At 42.2% G+C, this 24,435-nt stretch overlaps 2 protein-coding genes across 6 annotated transcripts in view; one reads left to right on the top strand and one right to left on the bottom strand.

The window, feature by feature from the left end:
* The window catches only part of LOC138212546 (CAP-Gly domain-containing linker protein 4), a 31,758-nt gene extending 11,765 nt beyond the window's left edge, over positions 1 to 19,993 (bottom strand). The window contains exons 1-11 of one of the 5 annotated variants that reach the window (XM_069172973.1): positions 19,908 to 19,993; positions 16,217 to 16,363; positions 15,138 to 15,277; positions 14,532 to 14,625; positions 14,130 to 14,291; positions 11,214 to 11,332; positions 6,904 to 6,957; positions 6,536 to 6,784; positions 2,980 to 3,115; positions 2,574 to 2,705; positions 874 to 1,080 (exon numbers count right to left, since the gene is read on the bottom strand). In XM_069172973.1, the coding sequence (XP_069029074.1) occupies positions 874 to 1,080; positions 2,574 to 2,705; positions 2,980 to 3,115; positions 6,536 to 6,784; positions 6,904 to 6,957; positions 11,214 to 11,332; positions 14,130 to 14,291; positions 14,532 to 14,625; positions 15,138 to 15,277; positions 16,217 to 16,343 (1,420 nt within the window). In that variant the 5' untranslated portion in view covers positions 16,344 to 16,363; positions 19,908 to 19,993. Of the gene's footprint in view, positions 1 to 873; positions 1,081 to 2,573; positions 2,706 to 2,979; positions 3,116 to 6,535; positions 6,785 to 6,903; positions 6,958 to 11,213; positions 11,333 to 14,129; positions 14,292 to 14,531; positions 14,626 to 15,137; positions 15,278 to 16,216; positions 16,364 to 16,966; positions 17,212 to 19,907 lie in introns of those variants that run through there. The other 4 variants (XM_069172971.1, XM_069172972.1, XM_069172974.1 and 1 more) reach the window with 4 other exon arrangements.
* Positions 19,994 to 22,465: 2,472 nt separating this feature from the next.
* cimip5 (ciliary microtubule inner protein 5) lies at positions 22,466 to 24,165 on the top strand. Its single transcript, XM_069173013.1, has 3 exons — positions 22,466 to 22,740; positions 22,921 to 22,960; positions 23,289 to 24,165. The coding sequence occupies exons 1-3, from the start codon at positions 22,505 to 22,507 to the stop codon at positions 23,535 to 23,537; spliced, it is 525 nt and encodes a 174-aa protein (XP_069029114.1). The 5' UTR covers positions 22,466 to 22,504; the 3' UTR covers positions 23,538 to 24,165.
* Positions 24,166 to 24,435: the final 270 nt, after the last annotated feature.

Below are 24,435 nucleotides of genomic sequence, written 5' to 3'. Positions count from 1 at the left end.
CCTATTAGTTTTCTGGTTGTCCATCTGGCCGTCCGTCATTAATTATGAAATAAGCTTCAAAAAGCAGTGTTTTTGGGGGCGTGTCTGTTTGATTGCCAAAAACACACTAGACATATGATTGACTATTATGAACATAGGTGCATTGTCAAAAAAGGAACAAAAAAAAAGTTTTCAAATGTTAATCCAAGATATGAAAATACAGTTTATGTAAACCAAGTTAGGAGAAACAAGGAGAAAGAAAACAAGGAGAGAGAAACAAAACGTCTACACTGTAAAGATAAAACACGAGAGCAGGAGAGTGAAGAAATGTAAATAGAGAACAACATGACATTGTCAGTGAAACAAAAATGATGGAAACTCTTTTAACTTCAACACAGAATAAAAACACTTAAAATACGCTGAGACAAGCAGTTACAGGCACACAAAAGCTTTGTGTCCTTTTTGTGTCCTTTCCAGTAAACTGACAAAGGCCTTTTGGAGTTTGTTGTTTCATAGGCTATAAAATTAACATCCATGTATTTAAACCGGTTTAAGAAAAAAAACTCAATTCTAATGAGAACCTAATACACACAAAAATCTTCCTGATAAACTATCTCGCATCACTGAAGTCATTAAAAGATCACCAGAGTATAAACTTTATACTGCTCTTTGAAAATGTTAGAAAAAAATCTTAAATCAGCCTTGTGTGTATTGATTGCCATTTCGGTTCACATTTAGAGGGAGCTGTGAAACACTTCCCTCAGAGACAGAGTTGTGTCTTTTCTTTGAACTCTTAAGAGGAGACTGCATTCCTACTCAGAATACCAAACATTTCTTGTCACTTGACCTTTAGCTTGCGGAGACCTCCTGGCTCTCTATAATATTTCCACATACTGACGTTCACTTCAAGTGGCAGGCTGCAGCGCAGACTGAGGCGTTTTGATCCAAGCAGCGGCGCTTCGTGAGGTCGTCCATGTTCCCACCACCCTTTGAGGTCCGAGTTACAGTCGACACGCTCTAATAGGGGCCAGCCTGACGTTCTGCTGTGTCTGTCTATTCCGGTTAGTTGAGACGAGACAGTTCCACAATGACCCATCCAATCTATAGATAAACACAAACAAGCTGTCTGCTCAGCTGATCCGAGGGGACAGTAAAACACAGGTGGCTGAGAGAGGAAGTCCATGGCTGACAAAAGCCCTGTGTGACCATAAATTAGTCCGGTTCCTGGGTCGCGAGGAGGTGCAGACACACATGCCCTCACATACGCTGCGTGCCACACAATCACACGCACCTTGTGATGAATGGCTGCCAGGCGTTTCAGCCTGTCTATGCCCGAGTTATTAAACCCTGCTTAATTGGAGTATCAATCACTGCACTCCACGGGCTTCCGAGTCTCGCTATTCTATTTACAACAACAACGACTGGCCTTCAAAACCTTTGAATATTAAACCTCCACAATTCAGCTTTAAAACCAAAAAGGTGGCAAAAACCACAGAAACGTACCGAGACAAGTTTCTACAATGTTCGGAGGTGACTGGACTGCAGACGTCATTAGTCAGGAGTTGAAGATGTGGGCATCCAAGGACTGTGAGAGCAAGGTCTTGTCAGCAGTTTAATTTATGCATTGTCCTTTGGCACCGATTCAGAATCCACTTTTCAAAGTATTCAAGGAAGATTAATATGAAAGCCCAGATGCAATAAATCCTACCACACGGTGACATGGCTCATAGGGTCGGAGAGAGGTGAGAAAGCCTCTTCTCAGCATGAGCGAGTGGCTGCAGCTGATGGCCTCATCTGAACACTGTGGAGTGACCGAGTTTCTCCATAGGACGCTCAACGCCCACAATGAAAACTGTCAGTAGGGCCTTCCCTTTAGGTCTCTACCGTGTTTCCATATAGAAACGTATTTAATACAACAACTATCACTTCATTTCATTACGCCAAAACATGGTAAACATAAGAGCGATTGCTTCTCGTAAATTTAATTGATTTTTTTTTTATTTGCCAGATCATTACTAATGAAGACAACATCTTCAGCAGTGCATTTTATAGACTGATAAACTCACTGTAATGCCGTTGGTGATGTTTTTTGATGAATAATTGGCATACAGAGTTCTAGTATATTTGCTAATTAGGAGATGCAGACAACTAGTGCATAGCACAAGTTCGAATGAATGAACAAATATTACTGCATGTCCCAACAGCTATAAATTATTAGTCGGTAGGTGAAGTGATATTTCTCCTGTTCTCCTTTCAAACGAAATGCTATCTTTGCCACTGGCTACTCAGTTTCACTGTCTTTCAAGTCCATGTGAGCAATAGTTAATTTTAAGTCTTTTATCGCAGTACATTTTGGCAAAGCTCCTCAGGCAAGTTTATCAGGACAAAAACTTGTGAGCCTCATGTTGACCTTGTTGCCGTGTTTAGTGACCCTGACAGGACCCGAGTAGAGATTCAATCATAAAAATAAAACCAGTTGGACCGGTGTTCAGTTCAAACACCCATAGCTTTCACAAGAGACAGCTTTTTATCGGATGCACACATTAAATACATTTACTGACATAGTAGTAACACGTTTGGTATTTTTTCTTTACCTGTGTTAATCTTGGAGGTAATGCGGGACAGGTCTATGCGACGAGGCGGGCGTATGGGTGTCGATGTCTTTGTGGTGCTGGTTTTATGCCTTTCCAAAGGTTTGCTTATCTTTGACAGGGGAGCGAAAATTCCTATGAAAAAAAGCATACGACAAATAATTTAAGTACACACAAGTCAGAAGATAACAAGACTTACAGAATGATAAGACAAATAAGTGAAACAGCAGCAGAAGACACATTGCATGAGCTAAAACACATTACGTTCACTGACAAGTGACCGAAAGGACAAATGTAATTTCCTCAGTCCAAGATGACACTGAAAAACTGAGCAGACCATTTAGTCCTAGACAGCTGTTAATTTAGTTGAGGGAGGAAGTGGTCAATCAACAACTGTGGCATGACCTACCATGTTTGATTCGACAGGTGAAATACTGAACCCCTGCCACGGAGCCGTCATTCTTCCCCTCCGGTTTGTCCAGTTCCACTCCGGCCCAAAGACCTCCAGAGAACTCGGTGCTGCCGCAGAATCGCAAGGTTCCAACCTGCGCACACACAAGTATGTTCCACAGAGATTCAAAACAAATATGAACCCAATGTGGACATCAAATCAACGCAAAATTTCATTTTCATTTCATCTTCCTGCCATCCACTATGCCAAGGGCAGAACCGCCATCAGAAACGGAACAACATTTTAATGTGACTTTTTTCCACTAATGCTGCAGAAGAGACAATTAAAAAGATGAAATAGAGATCAAAGCATGAGACTGAGCCAGAAAGCCGAGGGAAGATAACAGCAGTTCTGATTAGCCAATCTCCACAACTTGGCATGTTGCATTTCTTTTCTCAGTGTGGCACAAAACTCCGTCAATGATTCATTCTTTTGGAGCAAATGTCTGGCTGAGCAAGAATTTGTGTTTCCTTGTTGTCAAATGGAACCAATTCAGACATGCCTGCACCGCAGATGACTCACCTGTTTGGTTGTTTACAAGTTCTTTCAAAATTCACACTTACTTAAAAGTGTTAAAACAGAGCGAGCACCAGCCCTTTGACTATGTCATCTCTTCAGGCCTGAAATTACATAGAAATTGTCGAATTTGAGGCTCCATTCAAATTTAATAAACTGCTGAGCCCCAAGAGAAGGAACTCCCCAATCTAATATGAGTCCATTTTCAGGATTTCTTTTGTCATAGTGCAGTTATTTTAGAATGAATACAATTTTATTTTATGCCAATGGGATCAAGAAAACCAAACACTGTTCTGAAGAACCACTGTAACTTTAACAAATGTGTTTTCTGGTGTGGTGGAGGGAATAAGCTCATATTTGTTTACCCCATTGAGGAGGTTTGGAAAAGGGGGCCCACACTAGAGGTCGTAGAATAGAGGCTATCGTATGCCATGCAGACAGAAAAACAATCTTAGAGGCAAATTGGAAATTTGTGATATTGGGTTTTTAACTGACTTAACTCATGAAGTCCAAGATCATTTGTAAAAGAGTAAAGATGTCACTACAAACTAATTGTTTAAATTGCATCACTTTAAAATCAAAATGGATTTTTTTTTTTTTTTTTTTTTTTTTTTTTTTTTTTTGAGTGTTAGTACTGAGGTAATATTGAAAAAAATAATCTGGTGGAACACAGAAGGTGCAACACCAAGATTTTTATTTATTTATTATTTTAACTTAAGACTCAGAAATTATAATACACAAAGTCGCCTACAGGTTTATGTCTTATATTATGGATATTATACATAGATTGAGGGTGGACTGGGCTCATGTTGTCATCCTGATACAGGTGCACACCAGATTTCAGAAAGTAGAAAGACAAAGTTTCTGAGGTTCAGAGGAGGAGAGACACTGTCAAGTAAATTGTCAAAGTTAAACTTTGCCATGGACCCCATGAGAAAAAATTTTGTACTTATGGGGCGCAAGCTCCACTGCTTTCAAAGCACGCTCCATGTCCAAAGGATGACACACGTAGCTGAAGTAAACGTTGGGTGGTTCATCTTGACACCAATAATACTGAAGAATTTATTGGAATTTGAAAAAGAAATTTGGTGAAAAGTAAAAATCTGTTGCCAAATACACTTATTTTAAATAAATATGAAAATAATAAAAACGTTGGTATTTAATTCATTAAAAAGAAAATTGCTGCAACTGAAAAAAAAACATCAGCAACAACAAAAGCTGAAACACCAACTGTGACCAGACAGAAACACAGCAGAGGTCTCCAACCTTTTTTCCTCTGAAAGCTACTTTGAAAAAATAAACTACTACTACTACTACGGTCATGTAGGTCTCGCACACTCTAACATGTATTCACATAGCTGAACTCCACCAAACCAGCTGAATAAGCTTCTGAACAATAACAAACTGATACTCAACACACACATACTCAACCCGTAGCTACAGTGTACTACTGCGTGTAAAAAGATATTTTGTGATTACATTTTGACTAAAACTTTACATAAAGGCTTCGAATTATAGCACTAGTGCAATGTCAGCGTATCAATTTGTTTACATTTCACTTGTCAATTTTCAAACACTTGAGCTCATTAAACATTTTCACTGCAACAAAGAAACAACCATCACAGTTTCGTTCTCACTTCCAGCTGTGCACAACATGGACTGTTTGATTCAGCGATTAGTTAAAAGGCTGACCCACAGGCGAAGAAGAAGAGCATGAACATTTTTAAAAAAACTTCTAATACTGTTTGCAGACATTTAAAAGTATCATAACAGGAGTTAGTTGAACTTCGACAAGCTCACATAAATGTTGATGATATGCCAGAAAATACATGGCAGACAGACATAACCCCGAATGCGGGAAGGTTGCCAAAAGAGTGTTGCCTAGCAACTGGAAATGATATTTTCTTGGTTGAGGGCCATAATAATTGTAGAAAATATAACCCTAAGCAAAGCCTCTGTCTCTGAGTAGCGCCTAACTTTTTTGATTATTACATGAAAAAGCAGGCGTTGGGAGAGATGGAAGATTTATGTTCATGTTCCAGTTGTAGTGATTGGTGATGTGTGGTGTTGTTGCTATAGAGAGAACATGCCGTGTAAGGTTTGTGTGCAGGTCTTTTACAGTGTGTTGCACATTATCACCGTCAGCCTGACGAAATGATTCCTGTTGGAAAACCTGATTATTAGCTTTGTTTTTTTAAACAGAATCCCTTAACATCCCCGCTCTGGGTAAAATATATTACAAATGACAAGATTGTCCAAACAGCTGTGTTTCTGCTTGATGCTGTGCAGCACTTTGGTCAACTTATGTCGTGTTTACATGTGCTGTATGTAAATAGCTGACATGGTTATAATTTATAGAGGAACGATCCAAATGTCAATCATGTGTTATCAAGGTGACGCCCTATTTTACACTGAGCAGAGCCTCTTTTCAAAACCTGCTAATATCATTATGATAGAGATGACAAACTATCTTTAAGCCTCTAATTTACAGTAACAGATTGCCATTCCTGCGCTATTTGGAATTGGATGGTGCACCAGCTAATTGTCTCATCAGTGACTTCATGTGTTAGTATAAGACAGTATAAGAAACGGTTGTGCTGTCGTTTGTCTTGTCAGTACTCGTAATGTCCATTTGAGGTGGAAACGGGCCGAATGCGGCCCTAACCCGAGGCTAGCAGCGTAGACAGGTACTGCACCAAAAATACAGCCAAGTGTTTGTCACTACAGCTTTCCTTAAATGCATCACTGCGTCAAAGAGAGAGCTGATTTCAGAGTTCATCTCTGAAACTGGAGAAGTGTACACTCATTTGAAATCAGCTAATTAAGGGGTCCTAATTAGGTTGCAAATCTTCCCTCTATTGTACCACTTTGAGATGTGACAGATAGACATTTGTTTCAGAGAAATCTTAGCACACCTTCAGGCAAGACTAAAAAAGCTGCATCTGAAGGATTTGGGAAGATCATCGCTCTCGCCCTTCAACAAGGACCTACAACGCACCTTCTGTCCAGCTATCACCACGCGGTCCCCCAGTCGGATTCCCATGGAGGCGAGCTGAATCCTGGCCTTATCCGAGAGAGCAGGAAGGGACTGGGCTTGCAGGGTGAGGGGCAGAGGGGAGCTGGGTCTGGGTAAAGCCTGTCTCAGCAGAGTCCGGAGCTCTTTGGCCACGGCGGCTGCATCTGCCATCTCCAGGGGCATGTCGAGGGGGTCGGGAACCACGTCAGCTGGACACTGCCCTTTTTCATTCTGTAGGAAGAACAGGACAGTAATGATATTCTGCTGAATTACACTGAATTTCATTCAACAAAAGAATATTTTTGCCAGCATGCCTAATAAATGTTATATAAACAAGAGAATGTACTTGCTGAAGAAAGTGCATGTGAGCGCTGGCACGCCAGCAGGCTGCTGCTGGATACCAACTAAAAAAAAAGCAGCATTTACTGGAAAAGAGGCAGCTGTTTTATCTGATCAACACATAACACTGCTTTATCTTTAGCCATCTACCTAATAATACAATGGCAGCTTGCCAGCTCTCACAATAATGAACAATATTTGATAAAAAAAAAAAAAAAAAAAAAAAAAAAAAATAACAAGAGCAGTATCAGCCTCCCTGATGTCAAACTGCAGAGAGAAGAAAAAAAAAAAAGAGAAACTCGATCTTCAAAAAGATTGTGATTATTACTGAATGAAGACGCTGGGCTTAAAAGGTGAAAATCAAGTTTTAAACCTTGATAACATGTCCATGTGGTGCTTTATATACTACAAGACAAAAACAAGAGTGAAATAAGCTGTCAACTTCATGAAGACAGGAAGCGAAGGCAGGAAGAGACGGCTGCGAAGGCGTGACAGATGAGGAGAGCTCATTCAGTCGTACTGTTCCAGAGTCACTGGGTACGAGCACATTCTCCACAAACTCCAACAGCAATAATACCAGCACTCTTTAACAAAATCAGAAGGAGCGCGCCTTTCATCGCCAAGGTCTGCCGCACTCATGTTCTAACACTGAGCTAACACTCTCTCTCTCTCTCACACACACACACACACACACACACACACACACACACACACACACACACACACACACACACACACCCTGTGCAGGTAGTTAAGAGAATATCTCAGTGGACTGGTTGAAGGAAAGACATGTGCAGTTCAATGAGGATTTTTCTCCTGTTAATAGAGCATATTTAATAATGGATTACTGTATTTTTTTTTTCAGGTTATTCAGCAGAATAAAAACAAGACAGTTTCATTGAGGTTCCCTATTAAAATGCAACCAAGATCTCACAGTGAACCACTTGAAACACTGTCGAACACTCACTGATGGGAAACCAACAGCTTTTCCAACTACACAGCAGCCATACTGATTCTCAAACATTTAGTGAGATGATATGTTCAGTTCGTGTCAACATTATGACAAAGACTTGTGTATTAAACTCATGGCCAATTTTGAGACTGTACTTTTCTACTCAACTGCTTTTACTTAAAAGGTGCTTCTGATGTTTATCCACTGCAATTTACAGACAGAATATCTGGGGAAAAAAAATGTACAGGAGTGAGTACAGCAAAAGAAAGTAAATGTGTGTACTTTAGAAACACTCAATCATCTAAAGGTGCTTTCACACACACCTTGTTTGGTCCGGACCAAAAACAGCCGGTGTGAAAGCTGCCTCGGACCTCGGTCCGGATCAAAGGACCAACATTTGGCCTGACCAACAGAGGCGACCTCAGGCTGCATCAAACTAAACCACGGCTCACTTTGTTTGCAATGTGAAAACACTTTCGGACCAATTAAATGAAGTTGAGGCAGGTTATCATCACACATTAAACTGATCAAATATATTTTCAGGTATGTAAACACCCAAAAAAGTAGGAACAAGTGAGCTTAATCTAACTGACATCTATGGAACCAAGAAGCAGCTACTTCCAAAAATTGTGCCCACATAATATATAATACATAATAATTCTCAACAGCTGAAGCTCCCATGAGCTGTATGCTGCTGCCAGTCAAATGTGGAAAAGATGGGGTCGTTCTACCAATGAAAACTCTTGCATATACCAAACAGTCTTGCAACAGTGGCTGGCATCAAAACTCAAAGGGGAAAAAAAATCAGAAAGCGATCCACCACAGCATCTTGCTACTAATGGAAAGCATGATGAGTTGCCACCGCTATGAGATATGTGGTGAGGAAAGCATGAAAGGCCAGCAGCATTTTTATTTTTCCATCCTTTTAAAACTTCCCAATGCTTTGTTGTGACGAATCTCTGCAGAGTCAGAGAAAAGAAATATCAAATTAAACTACTTCCAAATCTGACCTTTACTCAAAGGAAAACTGAACTTCTTGGCTCCGGTATGAAGCCATTTTAACACGCTGCCAGCCACCACTACCTTTTTTTAAACTGACACAATTTAGCAGGTAGAGCATCAAGTAAATCACAAATGAATGCGTGGTGAATAGTGTGGGTGATGATGCAATACACACTTTTTTTTGACTAAATAAAATTGTCAATGAAAGTATTAAGAGACCGTTTTCCTTGTTCCACGCAAAAAACTTGTATCTGACTTTTCTTTGTGTTGTGTGCAGTTTGTCCTCGACTCTTGAGTACTTATCAAACATGATGTAACATCTGTAAAGCTTATTCGCAGCAGCATAAACATGATAAACCTTACAGCAGAAAGAAAAAAATCTTCCCTCTGCGGCATTTTAACTTTTGCTTGGCAAGATAAGGACCGACCATCCCTTTCTTTAACCTGGAAGACCTCTTAATACAAGAGTTAAATGCCAGGCCGGTTAATACCAACCATTGTCCACTCACTAATCAGGCATTGCATTCACACACTGACAAACACAGGAGCCTGCACTCATCTTTGAGCAAGGAAATTATTGGATTATGGTGCGCAGTGCTTTGGTGACCTCCAGTGGGAAAATTAGTGCATACAAAGAACAAACATGGGATCGGCTGTCAAACAGTTAATGAGTCTGAAAAACCCAGTGCTTGATGTAAAAGGCAGCAACCGCATAAAGAGACATGAAAGTTCTAGTGCAGATCGAAAAAAAAAAAGATTCTGTTATTACAGACTATATTCTCTTGATGTCACATTACAGTCTACTGGGATTCTGCATATATGCTTCAGTTCAAGATAACTGACGATCAGCGCCGTTCAAGCAAATCCCTCGACCGAGCTTTAAATGACTGCAAGAGGCACGAGGCAGGCAGACGGAGCGCTCTGAGGTGTTCAAGTGGTAAATCCATTCAAAATATGCCGAGGAAAGCTGTATTCTCAACAGCTGCCTTTTTAGGCGTCATCTGACGGCTGAGTCAGAAAATGCCAAACAGGAAATGCGCACAAAAGATCACGGAATATATAGAATGCAATAACTCGGAGGCCTGATGGATTATCTGGCCTGATAGTACTCGAGATGGCAATCTGTTATATTTCTTCCTGAGCATAAGGAGTTCTTTGGCAAAGATCTCTGTCAAATCACTGCAATTCTGTCAGGCAGTAAACAAAGATGACTTCACATAAGGAAGGTTTTGGAAATGGGTTAGTGAGGTTTCCAAGAATGGTGTGTGTGAGCGGATGCAGAGGGCAGACGCTGTCATTAACATCTAAGACAATCCAACACAACAGCTATGACACACAACAATCAAGTCTTTGTTGAGATTATGGGCTATTTTTTACTTTTTAGAACTACACTGAGGTGACAATACTGCTGAAGTTATTAGTTGGTTAATTAAAGAAAAATTGGTCAATATAAAAAAATTTAAAAAAAATACATAGAAAGAATGTGGTATTGATGTATTAATGTCATAACTTCAAAATATATTTCTAAATAATTGAATTTTGAAAGAGAATAAAATTGTTTACACGTACTGTGGTCCTGATTGTTGTGTTTTCACCTGGAAATGTATGTGTGTATTTGTATGCTTGTACACAAGCTACTTTCCCCTTATTTGAACCCTTCTCCAAACTTTTTTTTGCACCAGCTACACCCGAGTTTCGATGAAAAGACCTTTTCACCTGTCACAGCAGGAAAAGCGGAGTGAGTGGAATCGATAACATTAATATTGCCTCGGTTGCATCAAGTGCCCTCAGAAGTCATGGCAGTGAAACAGCATGTCTGATAGCAGAACCTCCCCTAAGTGGAATGCAGCCATCATAAATACACTTGTGCTTCTCCTGATGTGACAAAGCTGCCTGCCCTGAAATATATCTTCCAAGTTTCTGCCCTGTCTTTGCTCAAAGTGATCAGCAAAGTCTGTACTTTGTTGATGCATTTGGTGCTGACAGTCCATGTGAAGCTGTATTAAAATACATTTCTTTATTCACAATGATGCTTCCAGTTCTTCAATAACTGTCAAGTTTCACGCTTTGCCTTTAATGTGCACTTTACACTTTTTTATACCCAAGGAAACGACACCGTTGTTCATTTGCTGAGTGAGGAGGACTGAAGTTCCCATGATATATTCTAAGATGTTCTTTATCTGATGTAAACAACACATCAAGAACTGAAGGAAATCAATTTTGTTCCTGGTGAACTGAAATTGAATAAATAGATCGCTGTTGACATGCAACCCTAACTAAATTTAATCTTCTTTTTTTTTTTTAATTAAACATTTTATTTAAAGTCTGCAGCTGTGTGAGGATACGCAGAAGAACAGTGACACTTACCCTGAAAGACGGATTGGCTCCGAGCTCCAGGAGACATTTGACAGCTGAAGTGCACAGGTTGGATGCAGCAATGTGCAGGGCTGTGCCAAAATCAAAGTCACTGCAGGTGGCATCAACCTCTACAAAAAAAAGAAGACCAAGATGATGTATACGAACCGTCTTAAATTAAGACACCGAGATTGACAATTATTGACCATCATTTACACGCAGCTGATTAAAAACGGACATAAATGACCTTAGTTCAAGTATTGCAGATTTAAGGTCGCTATGAAAAACCCAGAATCCTCTCAAGACTGAAACATGGACTAATGTCAAAAGACATCAAATATGCAGATAACTCAGAAAACTACATCTGGGAACAGCCCGCAGGTCCAATGCCGAGTCATTTCTACAGTAATCTGGCAGCTGCTATCAGGGCCGAAGGCAGTCAGCAACAGTCATGAACAGGGCTGCCATCAGTCTCTCTGTATTTATATCATCATGCCGGGACCCCTCAGGGTCAGAGCCTATTGTTAAGTGGACAATTATATGGTATATACAGCGGTGTGAAAAAGTGTTTGCCCCCTTCCTGATTTCTTATTTTTTTGCATGTCTGTCACACTTAAATATTTTAGATCATCAAACAAATTTAAATATTAGTCAAAGATAACAGAAGTAAACAAAATGCAGTTTTTAAATGAAGGTTTTTATTATTAAGGGAGAAAAAAAATCCAAACCCACATGGCCCTGTGTGAAAAAGTGTTTGCCCCCTAAACCTAATAACTGGTTGGGCCACCCTTAGCAGCAACAACTGCAATCAAGCGTTTGCAATAACTTGCAATGAGTCTTTTCCAGCTGTGGAGGAATGTTGGCCGACTCATCTTTACAGAGTTGTTGTAATTCAGCCACATTGGAGGGTTTCCAGCACCAACCTCCTTTTTAAGGTCATGCCACAGCATCTCAACAGGATTCAGGTCAGGACTTTGACTAGGCCACTCCAAAGTCTTCATTTTGTTTTTCTTCATCCAGTCAGAGGTGGACTTGCTGGTGTGTTTTGAATCATTGTCCTGCTGCAGAACCCAAGTTGGCCTCAGCTTGAGGTCACGAACAGATGGCCGGACATTCTCCTTCAGGATGTTTTGGTAGACAGTAGAATTCATGGTTCCATTGATCACATCAAGTCTTCCAGGTCCTGAAGCAGCAAAACAGCCCCAGACCATCACACTACCACCACCATATTTTACTGTTGGTGTGATGTTCTTGTTCTGAAATGCGGTGTTACTTTTACGCCAGATGTAACGGGAACACACCTTCCAAAAAGTTCAACTTTTGTCTCGTCAGTCCACAGAGTATTTTCCCAAAAGTCTTGGGGATGTTTTCTGGCAAAAATGAGACGAGCCTTAATGTTCTTTTTGCTCAGCGGTGGTTTTGGTCTTGGAACTCGGCCATGCAGCCATTTTTGCCGAGTCTCTTTCTTATGGTGGAGTCATGAACACTGACCTTAACTGAGGCAAGTGAGGCCTGCAGTTCTTTGGATGTTGTTGTGGGGTCTTTTGTGACCTCTCGGATGAGTCGTCGCTGCTCTCTTGGGGTAATTTTGGTCGGCCGGCCACTCCTGGGAAGGTTCACCGCTGTTCCATATTTTCTCCATTTGTGGATAATGACTCTCACGGTGGTTCTCTGGAGTCCCAAAGCTTTAGAAATGGCTTTATAACCTTTTCCAGACTGATAGATCTAAATTACTTTCTTTCTCATTTGTTCCTGAATTTCTTTGGATCTCGGCATGATGTCTATCTTTTGAGGATCTTTTGGTCGACTTCACTTTGTCAGGCAGGTCCTATTGAAGTGATTTCTTGATTGAGAACAGGTGTGGCAGTAATCAGGCCAGGGTGTGGCTAGAGAAATTGAACTCAGGTGTGATAAACCACAGTTAAGTTATGTTTTAACAGGAGGGGACAAACACTTTTTCACACAGGGCCATGTGGGTTTGGATTGTTTTTTCTCCATTAATAATAAAAACCTTCATTTAAAAACTGCATTTTGTGTTTACTTGTGTTATCTTTGACTAATATTTAAATTTGTTTGATGATCTGAAACATTTTAGTGTGACAGACATGCAAAAAAATTGGAAATCAGGAAGGGGGAAAACACTTTTTCACACCACTGTATATGGCACACCTCTGGTAAAATGTAAAGGGTTCACTCTGAAAGTGCTGTTTTTAAAACTGAATATATCAAGTTAAGACTTCAGTTATTACAATCAATAATCACAGCCAATAACCACTTGCATGCAATTACAAAGGAATCGTCTTTTCTATTGTTACAAAATACAGGATTCTGATATACAATGTAATACTGCTGTAAAATACAAGTGTGCTGGTTAAAATCAGTGAAGCTGTGTTTTAGGCCTCGTCTCTGTGCTCACCAAGTCAAGGACCTGCTTTAAGAAAGACAGCAGTATACAATGCTTTTCCCTTTATCATCAACAAGGCTTCAGCTGCTGAGTAATGATTTTCAGAAATTGGACACCATTCTTGTGTGAAATGAGTGATAATCAAAATAAATGTAATCAATCTGCAGTAAATTCCTGCTGACACTGTCCAAGTCTGTTTATACTGCACACAATGAGTTGCCAGTACATACACTTAATTTATCTGGAGCAATCTACTTGTGCTGTAAATAAAAAGTGAAGGACAAAATTTAGCACGCACACAATTCAGCAGCACAAACTCCAGCCTCCATAGAATACAATGTCGTCGTGGATGTAGTGAATGTGGCTGCACCTAATTAACTGCAACTCAGCATGTTTACCACGGCGAAAAGATAAATTAATGAGCCTTAAATCCCCTCTGCAGTTGGTTTTGAATACGTTCGCCCTGTGCTTCGCTGCCGAGGCGACCTTCCCTCCGTCTTCTCTGGCTGCAGCTGTGCTCTCACCTGCAGGTTGGGAGGCCAGCAGCACCACACGGATAAGCTGGGGCACGTCGAAGTAAGCTGCGTAGTGCAGAGCCCTCATGTTCGTCCAGCGTGAGCGAAGGTTGGGATCGGCACCCAAAGCGAGGAGCTGGTGGGCAAAGCTGGCCGCCGTCTCTGCATCACCTTCAGACCAGAGGAGAATATATGAGTGTGCTGGGAGGGGGGTGTAGTAACAGACAGTACGTCAGCGCTAGAGACTGTTTTTAAGAAGTGGCTGATAAATAACAGTGCTTACAGAGTTACAGGATTATGTTCAGTGGTCCGAGTAGCAATAAACTAATACACGGAGAAGCCAGAGTACATACGTGTACACATTGACAGCGCAGCCGAGAGAGTTCGTTCAACACCCTTGTCAATACTAACCGATGCCCGGCGCCCCGGCCTTGCAGCAGTAGTGCAGGAGGCTCATATCTGTCAAACCGTCTCGATCATTCACACCGCAGCCTCTCTTTAGGATCTGTGCAAAGACAAGATATGTGCCACTGAGGCCTCGGCGTCTCTGTGCAGAAATAATACATAACAGGCTATAAAGTGAAACTCGGGGAAGGCCACTGATCTGATGAATGACAAGCATGCTGGGCCTCTCATAACTCTGGTCACCCTAACGTTTGGGGAAGAATTGTTGCGCAAACTGACATTGAAATGAGGCGTTTACTTCTCAGGGGTCGCAGTTACTAAGTGAGAGAAAGTAATTGACTGCTTTTACCCTTGAGATGAGTTCTTCCCGCACTATTTACTGCATTGCAGCTACTTTGTGTAACTCAGAGAAGAGGTAGTTTTGGGGTGCGTTGGCAGGGACTCCGCTAACAACTACAAATCAGACTTTTTTTTCATTCTTAAGTATTCTGGTGTTTTGGCTGATATTGTGGCTATGATGAAAATCAAAGCAGACAGAGACAGGCTGTACTGAGGGAATTAAGCAACATCAAAGCGCATTGAGGACAGTTTAAAAATACTGAACTGTGTCACCTCATTGCCGATGACGTGGACATTCTTCTGAACTTGGGGCACCCACTGCCTGAGGACAGCAAACAGCTCTGGTATGGTGGTGCTGGGGTCCAGAAGAACCTCCCTGCACTGCGGCTCGCTGGGGTCAAAGAAGGAGAACTCTGGAGGAGGTGACGGGCACAAATATGACGCATGTTAACTGCAACTGAAGCTTTCTGGTCTTTTTTTCTCCTCCTGCCTGTGCAACGTGGAGACAGCATGCGTGAAGCTCTGCAGCACAGAAACGCATTCAATTTCTACAACAGACTGTTCAATCGATTCAGTCAAATTGCTAATCTTAGGAAATGCCCTTGCAGTGGTTGAAGAGGCGAATAAAATCAGATGTGACAGTGGATGGCATGCTGTAAAACAAATGAAGCATTAGAGGACCCGACTCAGGCTGAAAACGAATGGCATTTGCTGTGAAAGGCCAAAGAAAACACTTACTGTGTAATCTAACAAGCATCAAACCGGCTGCATTCGTGTTGCTCGGTGTATCTGTTTAAAAGCTCCTTCGGTTAATTCGGGACCACGTGGTTTAATCCATGATACTCTGGGAAGAGCATTAGCACTCACTTCCTAAACTGATACGGTTTCATGTTTAGGAAAAATGACTGCACAAGATAACAAAGTCAAACTGTCACTGAAAAATGTATCCGTTTTTTGTTTGTTTTTTTAATCTGGGATCATTAATTTATGTTAATGCAAACTAACAAAACTGTGTTTAATTCTTCATAATATTCAGAATGATGATATGACAAAACGAGTCGGCTCGGTGATTCACAACAAGTTTCAGGATCTTCATCATCATCATCCCAGATTCTAATTTTACCCTTTGCATCATGATTTGTCTTCACTACTGCACTTGTCAAATGGTCAGCAACCATAATACAGTTTTTAATACGTCATCTCTCCATCGTGACGTCGACCACATGATCAGACAGACGGGGGAGTCTTTTCACCGTCGGTTGGCTGCTGCCCGTGGGCTCGCTCACTAGCCTGAAATGCGACGCTGCTCCAGTGTGTGCAGGTGGTGAATGTGTGCACGTGTGGACGCTCACCACAGTCACTCGGCATGGGTGCAGAGGCCACCTGGTGGATAACCGGCCGCTGATGAGACGAGAGCCTGGTGTGGCAGCCGAGGACGGTGTCCCCTTCAACAGGCTCCGAAACATCCTCCTTTGTCATCTCCCCCTCAGGGCCCGGGGCTGCAACAATATTAGAAGAACTATTCTGAGAAACCCAAGTAGGTCTAATCTCTTAATAAAAGCAGAGAGACTGCACCGAAGCTCTCAGTTGATCTGGCAATGAAATCAAGTATCCAAGTGCTCAACTAGAAATCGCACCTCGTGTGCACAGTACAAGACAATAAGAACTGCTGTGGCAACATGATGTCAATAACGTGGGATGTTGAGCTCTTTGGCAATTATACAAAACAATACGTGACCATGTGGAGTATGGTAGAGAACTACATGGTTGAAGGTTATAAGTGAATCAACAGGATTATCTGAGATACAGGCCCAGGGATTATACACTGAAGACACGTGTGTTTGGCTCAAAATTCATTTTTAACTGCCCAAAGACAAACCGCAAGGTGACTGGTTTTAGATTTTCTGAACATATGATGAACTACTAGTCGAATCTTGAAACACAGGAAATCAAAAGGGCAAACAGGAAGCTGTGAAAAAGGAACAACCCGCAAGAGGCTGAACTAGAAGCGCGCACGCACACGCACACGCACAAACACACACACACACGCACACACAAACCTGACTCTGAGCCTAAAATCTTCCCAACCAACCAACACTCACTGTCATCTTCTTTATCCTCTTTCTTGTTGATCTCCATGAGAGCTTCCCAGTTGACCTATAGGCTAAAAATCAAGATACAGAGGCCGGGTCCAGTCGAACATCTCACCAAAATCCTTCCCAAAATAACTGCCAAACACATTGACTGCCCCCTCCTCAATCTCCAATAGCACTGCCACTCTGTGATTAGACCCTGTTGATCCCCTGACTCCCAGGTCCAGGAGCTATTTACAGCCTGCAGACTTTCAAGCCACGGTGTTCTCACTTCTGACTCCCCCCCCCCCCCCCCTCCCCCCTCCCTCCCTCCCCCCCCCCCCCCCAGGCTGGACCGTCACTCTCTCTTTCCAGTGTTGTGCACTGCTGACCCCGCTGCCATGTCATCTGACTATCGAGCCATAGGACCCACAATGCAGGGAATGTGGCTGTAGGGTGACAGTGCAAACAAACACAGTGCAAAAAGGGCAGCGGAGCGGTGGCGGTGATTAGGAGGACTGTCGGTCGCCATGAAGGCCGTCGTCCGATTCCCCTTGACAGCAAGCATTCGGCCTGCCAAAGCACCCGGAGGCACGTGACTGATTCCCCAGCAGCTACAGGAGAGGGTATCACTGTCCTCCACATACGCATCGTTATCCACTCGGGGTAAAAGGGGGGAAAAAAAACAACCTCAACGGCCTAACAGGGTTATATCATCAAAAAAACTTTTTAAAAACGAAACACTGATGCCGCCTCAAACCAAAAGGGAAAAAAAAAACATTTGTAAAAATGTTGCAAGAAGCAAAAGAGCATTAATTCAATTCAATTTTCTGCATGCAGCGCCAAATCACAGCACAGGTTATTTCACGGCACTTAACACACATTAAAGTCCTTCCAGCAGAACTTTACAGCGTCATACAGAGAAACACAACAATTCAACAGTTCACACATAAACTAAGAGGGAAAAACTCCTCTTTAAAAGGGAGAAAAACCTCCAACAGAGGGACGGAAAAACAGGAAGAAACCTCCGACAGAACCAGGCTCCGAGGTGGAGAGCATCTGCCCCGACCGGTTGGGGTGAGGGCATCGTATTTCATAATAAACAAATGATTTAAAAAGTGGGTGCCACTCGTAGTGTTAATGGCGACTCCATTCACCTCAAGTGAAGGTTATCATCTATTTTCTGGAGCCCGGCTGAGACTGGAGTTTTGTGGCCAACGCTGACACCAACATTTTGGAGTAAAACAAATTTGATATCAATTTATCAGCTGATATTCTTTATATATTCTGTATGTACAGTTTTATATTAACACACTTTTTTTTTGCAATGATGTCTCCCATGTGGTTATCAAACACTTGTGACAAAGATACAGAACTGAGGCGGAATATTTTACAGTTTTCTTTTCCAACGCACACAAATAGAAAAATGTCTAATTATCCTCAACGATCTTTTACGGCATTAAGTTGCGCGAACAAAGTTTTCACACCGTCGCACATCAGCCGAAACCCAACGTATCGGTGACGGGCCGATATTTACCGCAGCATTTAGTAGCACGAGATACAGAGAACAGAAACAGCAAAGATAAAACTCTACTAACAATATAACCAAGACCACTGATCGACATCTGATGTCGTAATCGAGGTTTAAATGAAGAACCTCAGGTGAGCATCACGCGCAGCGGCACCGGTGTGGATTGTTTTCCGGCATCTCTTACAGAACAGAGGGAGGATGTTAGAAGAGGCTTGGAGGCTGTATTTTATTAACTACAAACACTTTTGTATAAAAAAAAAAAACTGGGAAAAAAAAATACCTCTGTGACAGGTGTACATTTAAAGATGCTTGAAATGATCTCAGACAAAAAAAAAAGGAACCACAAACTGGATGTGATTATTTCTGCTGCCTAATGTAATTTGTCATTTTAAAACCAACTGTCCCGCAATTTATGAGGCCGGAAAGTGAGATGAGAAATGACTTACTTACGAGCACTCTGACGTCACCGGCTGGCTGTCCCGGGATCAGAGGACTTTGCAGCGTGCCACTTGGGACAACGGTCTACTTTTGCAATAAGCCTCTCTTTGTTTATGTCACCCATGATGTCACCGTGATGTCACCCATGATGTCACCGTGATGTCACCATCCTCTCCCCAGAGCTGCAGCTGACTTGAGGACACCGACACACCAGTGTGTTTCATTTGGCCTGATCACACACACCTCCTGTCGTTCCTATTAAAAACGTGCACTGGTTGTCAGCAGCTCCACCTTTCTGCGTCGACTCCACCCGCATGTCAGAAAGCACCTGTGGGCATCCCAACCACTCACTCAAACAAAACCTCCTCCACCTTTGTGGCTTCACAGCTTCTTAACAAACGTGATGTGGTTGAACAGATTATTAATATGTTTGTAATCCGGTCTGTGACCCTTCATCCGAGGCTACCAACCCCCCCCCCCCCCCCCCACCCCCCCCTCCGCTCACGTGCTGTAGCCGCGGAGGAAACAAACTACAGCTGTTCATCAAAGGTCCACAAAAAAAACAACAACAACAAAAAAAACACCACCTTAATTGATTTTTTTTTTTTCTCCATCAACTTCGTCTGTTAATACAACAGTTATTAGACCTAGCACAGTTAGCCGGTTAGCATGTGTTCAAAAAAAAAAAAAGACGGCTCGTGCTCCGCAGCAGGTAAAAGCACACCTTGTGACGTCACGTCAGCGCTCACGCTTCGTCCCGCGGAAGCAGCAGCTGCTTCAGTCGTGTGACGCGGAAAAGTTTGCGAGGAGGAGCCCCCCCCCCCCTCCCCCCTTTTCTCTCCCCCTCCCTCCGTCCCGTTAGCTCCACGGAGGTAACGGGGATGTTGGCGTGGGCCAAACGGTTTCTGGCAAATTAAAAACGCATTTGGCGACTAGAAATGTAAATAAATATCTCGTCAGGTCGGTAAAGGTGTGTAAAAAAAACCCACGTGAAACGTTTACCTTCACCTCGCCGATGGTTCCGATTGGTTCCTGGGGGAACTGGCTGGAGAGCCAGCAGCGGGATTCATTTCCGTCACTCTCACTGAAGTAACTTCCGCTGGCGTTTGGGCTTCAGAATAAAGGCGCTTATTGCACAACTTCCGGTCTTCAAAATAAATGTAATTCAACTACATCTTTTATTGAAGCCGGGTTTTAAAATAAATAAAAAATCTATACTCTGTATGATAATAAAATTCAATGTTAACAGTTTGAATGTTAGTGTTGTGTAATTCGGATTTAAAAAAAAAAATTCAGATGAAATAATCCGCCAAATTTCCAGATCTTAAAATAATTCAAAATTAATGTCAGAAATCCTGTCATACACATTCTCTGAAGAACATTTTATGATTCAGTTGCAGAATTCACAATTTCTCCTCAGACAAAAACACTGTTTTATTAATTAATGAATTAATTAGATATTAATGCGACGCTCACTTTGCTGATTTACACACACAAAGCAATCAATAGAGGCGACTCTGAAACAGAGGATGCAACGTCATGCTTGAAGGTACAGCTCGGTGGAACAGAGACAGACTGTGCAGGGTGGCAATTTTAAATCCAGCAAACCTCCCCAGTCTGGTGGGATGCTTAAATGTATATATTCAGACACGCCACAATTTAGTGACGTTTCGCTGAAAAATGCTGTTGTTTACTGAACCTGAAGAATCTTTTCTAATTCTCTTTAAATTATGAAATGGTGACCTCGTACCTCTGCACATCAAGTCCACAGATAATGACCAGCAATCACGATGCAACAAATTTGGAGCGCATTTGCATAAAATATGTTTGTTTGTAGGAGCAGCCGAGGTCAGAGGAGCCTTGGCAACGTGTCACTCTTCCCTAATCGTGTCCCCAACACCACCAACCAGATGTTCGGCAGCAGACTGTCCACTCCGCTGGGGAGGGAGTTGATCCGATTGGACAGGATGTTCGTCGGGCGGGGAAGTCGTCACAGGCGCAAGAAAAGGCCCCGAGACGCTGCCCTGCCTGACCTCCACGGAGCTGAGCCACATCACATCTGGACCCTCTGCTTGTTTCTAATCGGCGCTTTTTGCCACGTAAAAAACAAAAAGTTACAAGCAGCGTACAGAAAAGCAACACCGACGAAGACAGATGAGAAGGGAAGACAGATCCGATTCACGTCACCCGAGCTCCGTCGGGTATTTAATCAGATACTTGACGATCTAACGAGACGCCTGATCAAATTTTAAAGACAGAAAGATTATTTCCTCTGTGGGAGGCCTGAACTCAAGATGTGTGGCAACGACATCCAAGAAAATGAGCAGAAAACCCCTTAAAAGATTCCATAAAGTGGCTCCTTGAACAAAATTCATGTATGAATTAAAAACAGCTCCTCGCTCTAATAAATATGACCCAGAGGTACTTTTAAAATTGTGGCGACAAAGTGACTCCAAATATAATTGAGTAGATTTTAGGTACTAAACTTTGAATAAAATGTACTGAATATCCAAACAAACAAAAATAAACACATGTTAATGAAAGCAACAGTTAAAGTGTGTTGGATTTACTGCTAGTGTGTCAAACAATGAGCTAATAGCCTGCAACTTAAAAATATGAAGTAAATACAAATCTATTGCTTGAGAGATGTATTTATATTTATATTATCCAAATTAAATTATATCCACTAAATATCTGGTGCATATTGATTAAATGCTGTTTTTCTCTGCAGTTAACAGGACATGTTTTGTTCTCTCTGCATGTTTAGGAATCGGTGATGAATTGTGTGTATTATTACACCGTGAGATACTGAAACCTGTTTCAGTTGTTTTAAAGTATTTCTTTCTTCCACTTCAGCCACCGGCAACCAGGTTAACACGAACCTCCAGACAGGCTGAGGAAAGCCTGTCAGTGGACGGGTCTCTGTTTCCAACAGGCTGAACTTCTGCCTCTTACTGTGAGGATTTCTACCAGCTCTGCCGCTGCGAGCATGATGTGATGCAAGTATTTCTCATAACATTTTCACCGTCGTGCATCGCCTTGCGTCTCCCCCGAGGGCCAAACTTCGGCGAGGGTGGAGAGTCTGCAGCGAGACGAGGATGAAGGAGAAGGACTGCGAACGGAGAGCGAAGAACACGGTGCATCGTGTTCTGGAGGTTCTGAGTTTGAAGAACCGCATGAATGAAAAGCTGGCAGAAAGGCTTTTTCTACTCTGGTAAAATGAAAATAAAACATCGAACTTTATGTGCATCTTCCTAGTTATTATTTTGAAGGGGCCCTAACCTGATGGTCTACGCGAACAAAATGTCCAATCTTCTAATAGACTTACTGTCAAAAAGGGCCATTAAATACAATATTATAAATTCTGTATGTAAATCTTGGGACTGTTTACACATTATATCGTGGAGCTCTTGTTATTTGCTCTCGGCCGGTGAGAACAATGTACAGCCGCTCAACCGTATCCATGGAAACGTAAACAGACCAGCAGTGATTTCTCCCCCTCACTCCTCAGACCGGCGCTCAAACCACCATTCGGTCTTCAATAAGTCGACTCGGCTCAGTTTCATGACCTGTATTCATTTTTAATCCCAGCCTCCAGAATGGATTTGAACAACGTCAGGCGCTTGTCCTCGGCAGGTTACCGCTCACCGGAGAGACTGAATGGGAGCAGGACGACGACGAGGACGAGGACGACGACGCAGCCGGCGGACGGCACAGAAAACACAGGAGGGGGAACTGCACACGTGGTGCCAAACCCGGACAGGACCGATGCCGTTAAACAGGACCGAGCGTGGAAAGAGTTGGTGTGGAGAGAGAGGAGAGGAGCCCTGGAGTGGTGAGTACGAACAGATTGTCAAACTCAAAAGAAAAGGTCTCGTCAAAACAAGAAAACTCTATTTCTAACAGGTGGTGGTTACGAACTCTAATAACGAAGTCAGTTTTAAGTCATGGCAAGTTATTAGTTTAAAGGTTATTGAAGCTCAACAGATGTAACCAATAGATTCTGGTCCAACAGGGAGAAGAACTGGAACTTTCTCAGGAACTATGATCAGATGGTGAGTAAACTGTGAGCTATTGTTCTGCTTTGGAAATAAGACTTACTTGAAAAGAAAATCTAAATATATTAGTTAATTTGGCTAAATAATGTTCAAACTGCCGGACACTGGGGATGTGCACTGAATTTTGTTTGTTTTTTACTTATACCTAACCAATGATGTCACTCCTAGAAATCCTGTACGGTGGTTACTCAACCTGAATTTGCCGTTTATTAAAGTTTAGAACAGTTTTATTATAAAAAAATAAAATAAAAAGCATCACAACAAGCCATCTGTGACAGCCATTATACGACATGCAGCTGTGACATTACCCCCTGTGTGTTTGCAGGGACAGCCGAGGTCAGAGGAGCCTCAGCCCACCTACGTGTCACTCTTCCCTAATCGTGTCCCCAACACCACCAACCAGATGTTCGGCAGCAGACTGTCCACTCCGCTGGGGAGGGAGTTGATCCGATTGGACAGGATGTTCGTCGGGCGGGGAAGTCGTCACAGGCGCAAAAAAGACCCCGAGACGCTGCCCTGCCTGACCTCCACGGAGCTGAGCCACATCACATCTGGACCCTCTGCTTGTTTCTAATCGGCGCTTTTTGCCACGTAAAAACAAAAAGTTACAAGCAGCGTACAGAAAAGCAACACCGACGAAGACAGACGAGAAGGGAAGACAGATCAGATTCACGTCACCCGAGCTCCGTCGGGTATTTAATCAGATACTTGACGATCTAACGAGACGCCTGATCAAATGTTAAAGACTATAAAGGCCCGTGAACTGTTGTGGTGTCTCAGGGACACCTGAGAAAACAAGCAGACAACTTAAAAGCAAGTAAAAAGTGGCTGTAGATCCTCGATAACACAGAGTATCAGACTGAGAATCTCTGTCTGATTCTTGTAGTATATATTTTATTTTGTGATCAAATTGTTGTTGTTTTTTTATTCCTAAAATGACTGTTACATGTTTCCAGGATATCTAAGCCATATTTTCCTGGTGGCGCCGTGAAGTTACATCCAGTTTATTTGATGAAGATGTAGCGTCCGCCTGCACTTTGTGTGAATAGCAGCATTTCTCAGGTGATTTTTCACCGGTGCCTTTGAATGCCATTATGGATATTTTAACGTCATTATAAATCACTGTCCCTTTGTTTAAATGTGAAGGAAATTGCTGGACCCCAATAAATTTGAAAAACATTTTAGTTTAAGAGAATTTGGATTTTGCTGCTTAATAACAGTCAATGTCTCCTTGGAATAAAGGTTTTCCATTAAAGTGTGTGTGGACTGAATTCGTGTCGTTATGCTGCAAGTAGTAGATAATACCAAATGTCTAATCCACACAGCAGATTATAAAATATTAATCTATTTTAAAGACTAAATTAGAAATAATTCCGAGAGAGGCTTCGAAGCTTCTCATCACGTTGCTGCAGAAATGACTTCGTTCAAATGGGTCTTGCAGGGTTTGGTTGGGGGTGCAGGCTCATTTTAAA

Source organism: Embiotoca jacksoni, unplaced genomic scaffold, assembly GCF_022577435.1.
Source record: "Embiotoca jacksoni isolate LCO1_2020_lvr unplaced genomic scaffold, fEmbJac1.0.p SCAF_57, whole genome shotgun sequence".
Taxonomy (NCBI): domain Eukaryota; kingdom Metazoa; phylum Chordata; class Actinopteri; family Embiotocidae; genus Embiotoca; species Embiotoca jacksoni.
The sequence above is the reverse complement of the archived record's forward strand: the minus strand, read 5'-3'. Positions and strand labels throughout refer to the sequence as shown.

Coding starts and splice junctions, on each gene's coding strand:
- cimip5 (XM_069173013.1), top strand. CDS start 22,505: ATGGATTTGAACAACGTCAGGCGCTTGTCCTCGGCAGGTTACCGCTCA. Junction 22,741..22,920: donor AGGAGAGGAGCCCTGGAGTG/GTGAGTACGAAC, acceptor CTGGTCCAACAG/GGAGAAGAACTGGAACTTTC. Junction 22,961..23,288: donor TCAGGAACTATGATCAGATG/GTGAGTAAACTG, acceptor GTGTGTTTGCAG/GGACAGCCGAGGTCAGAGGA.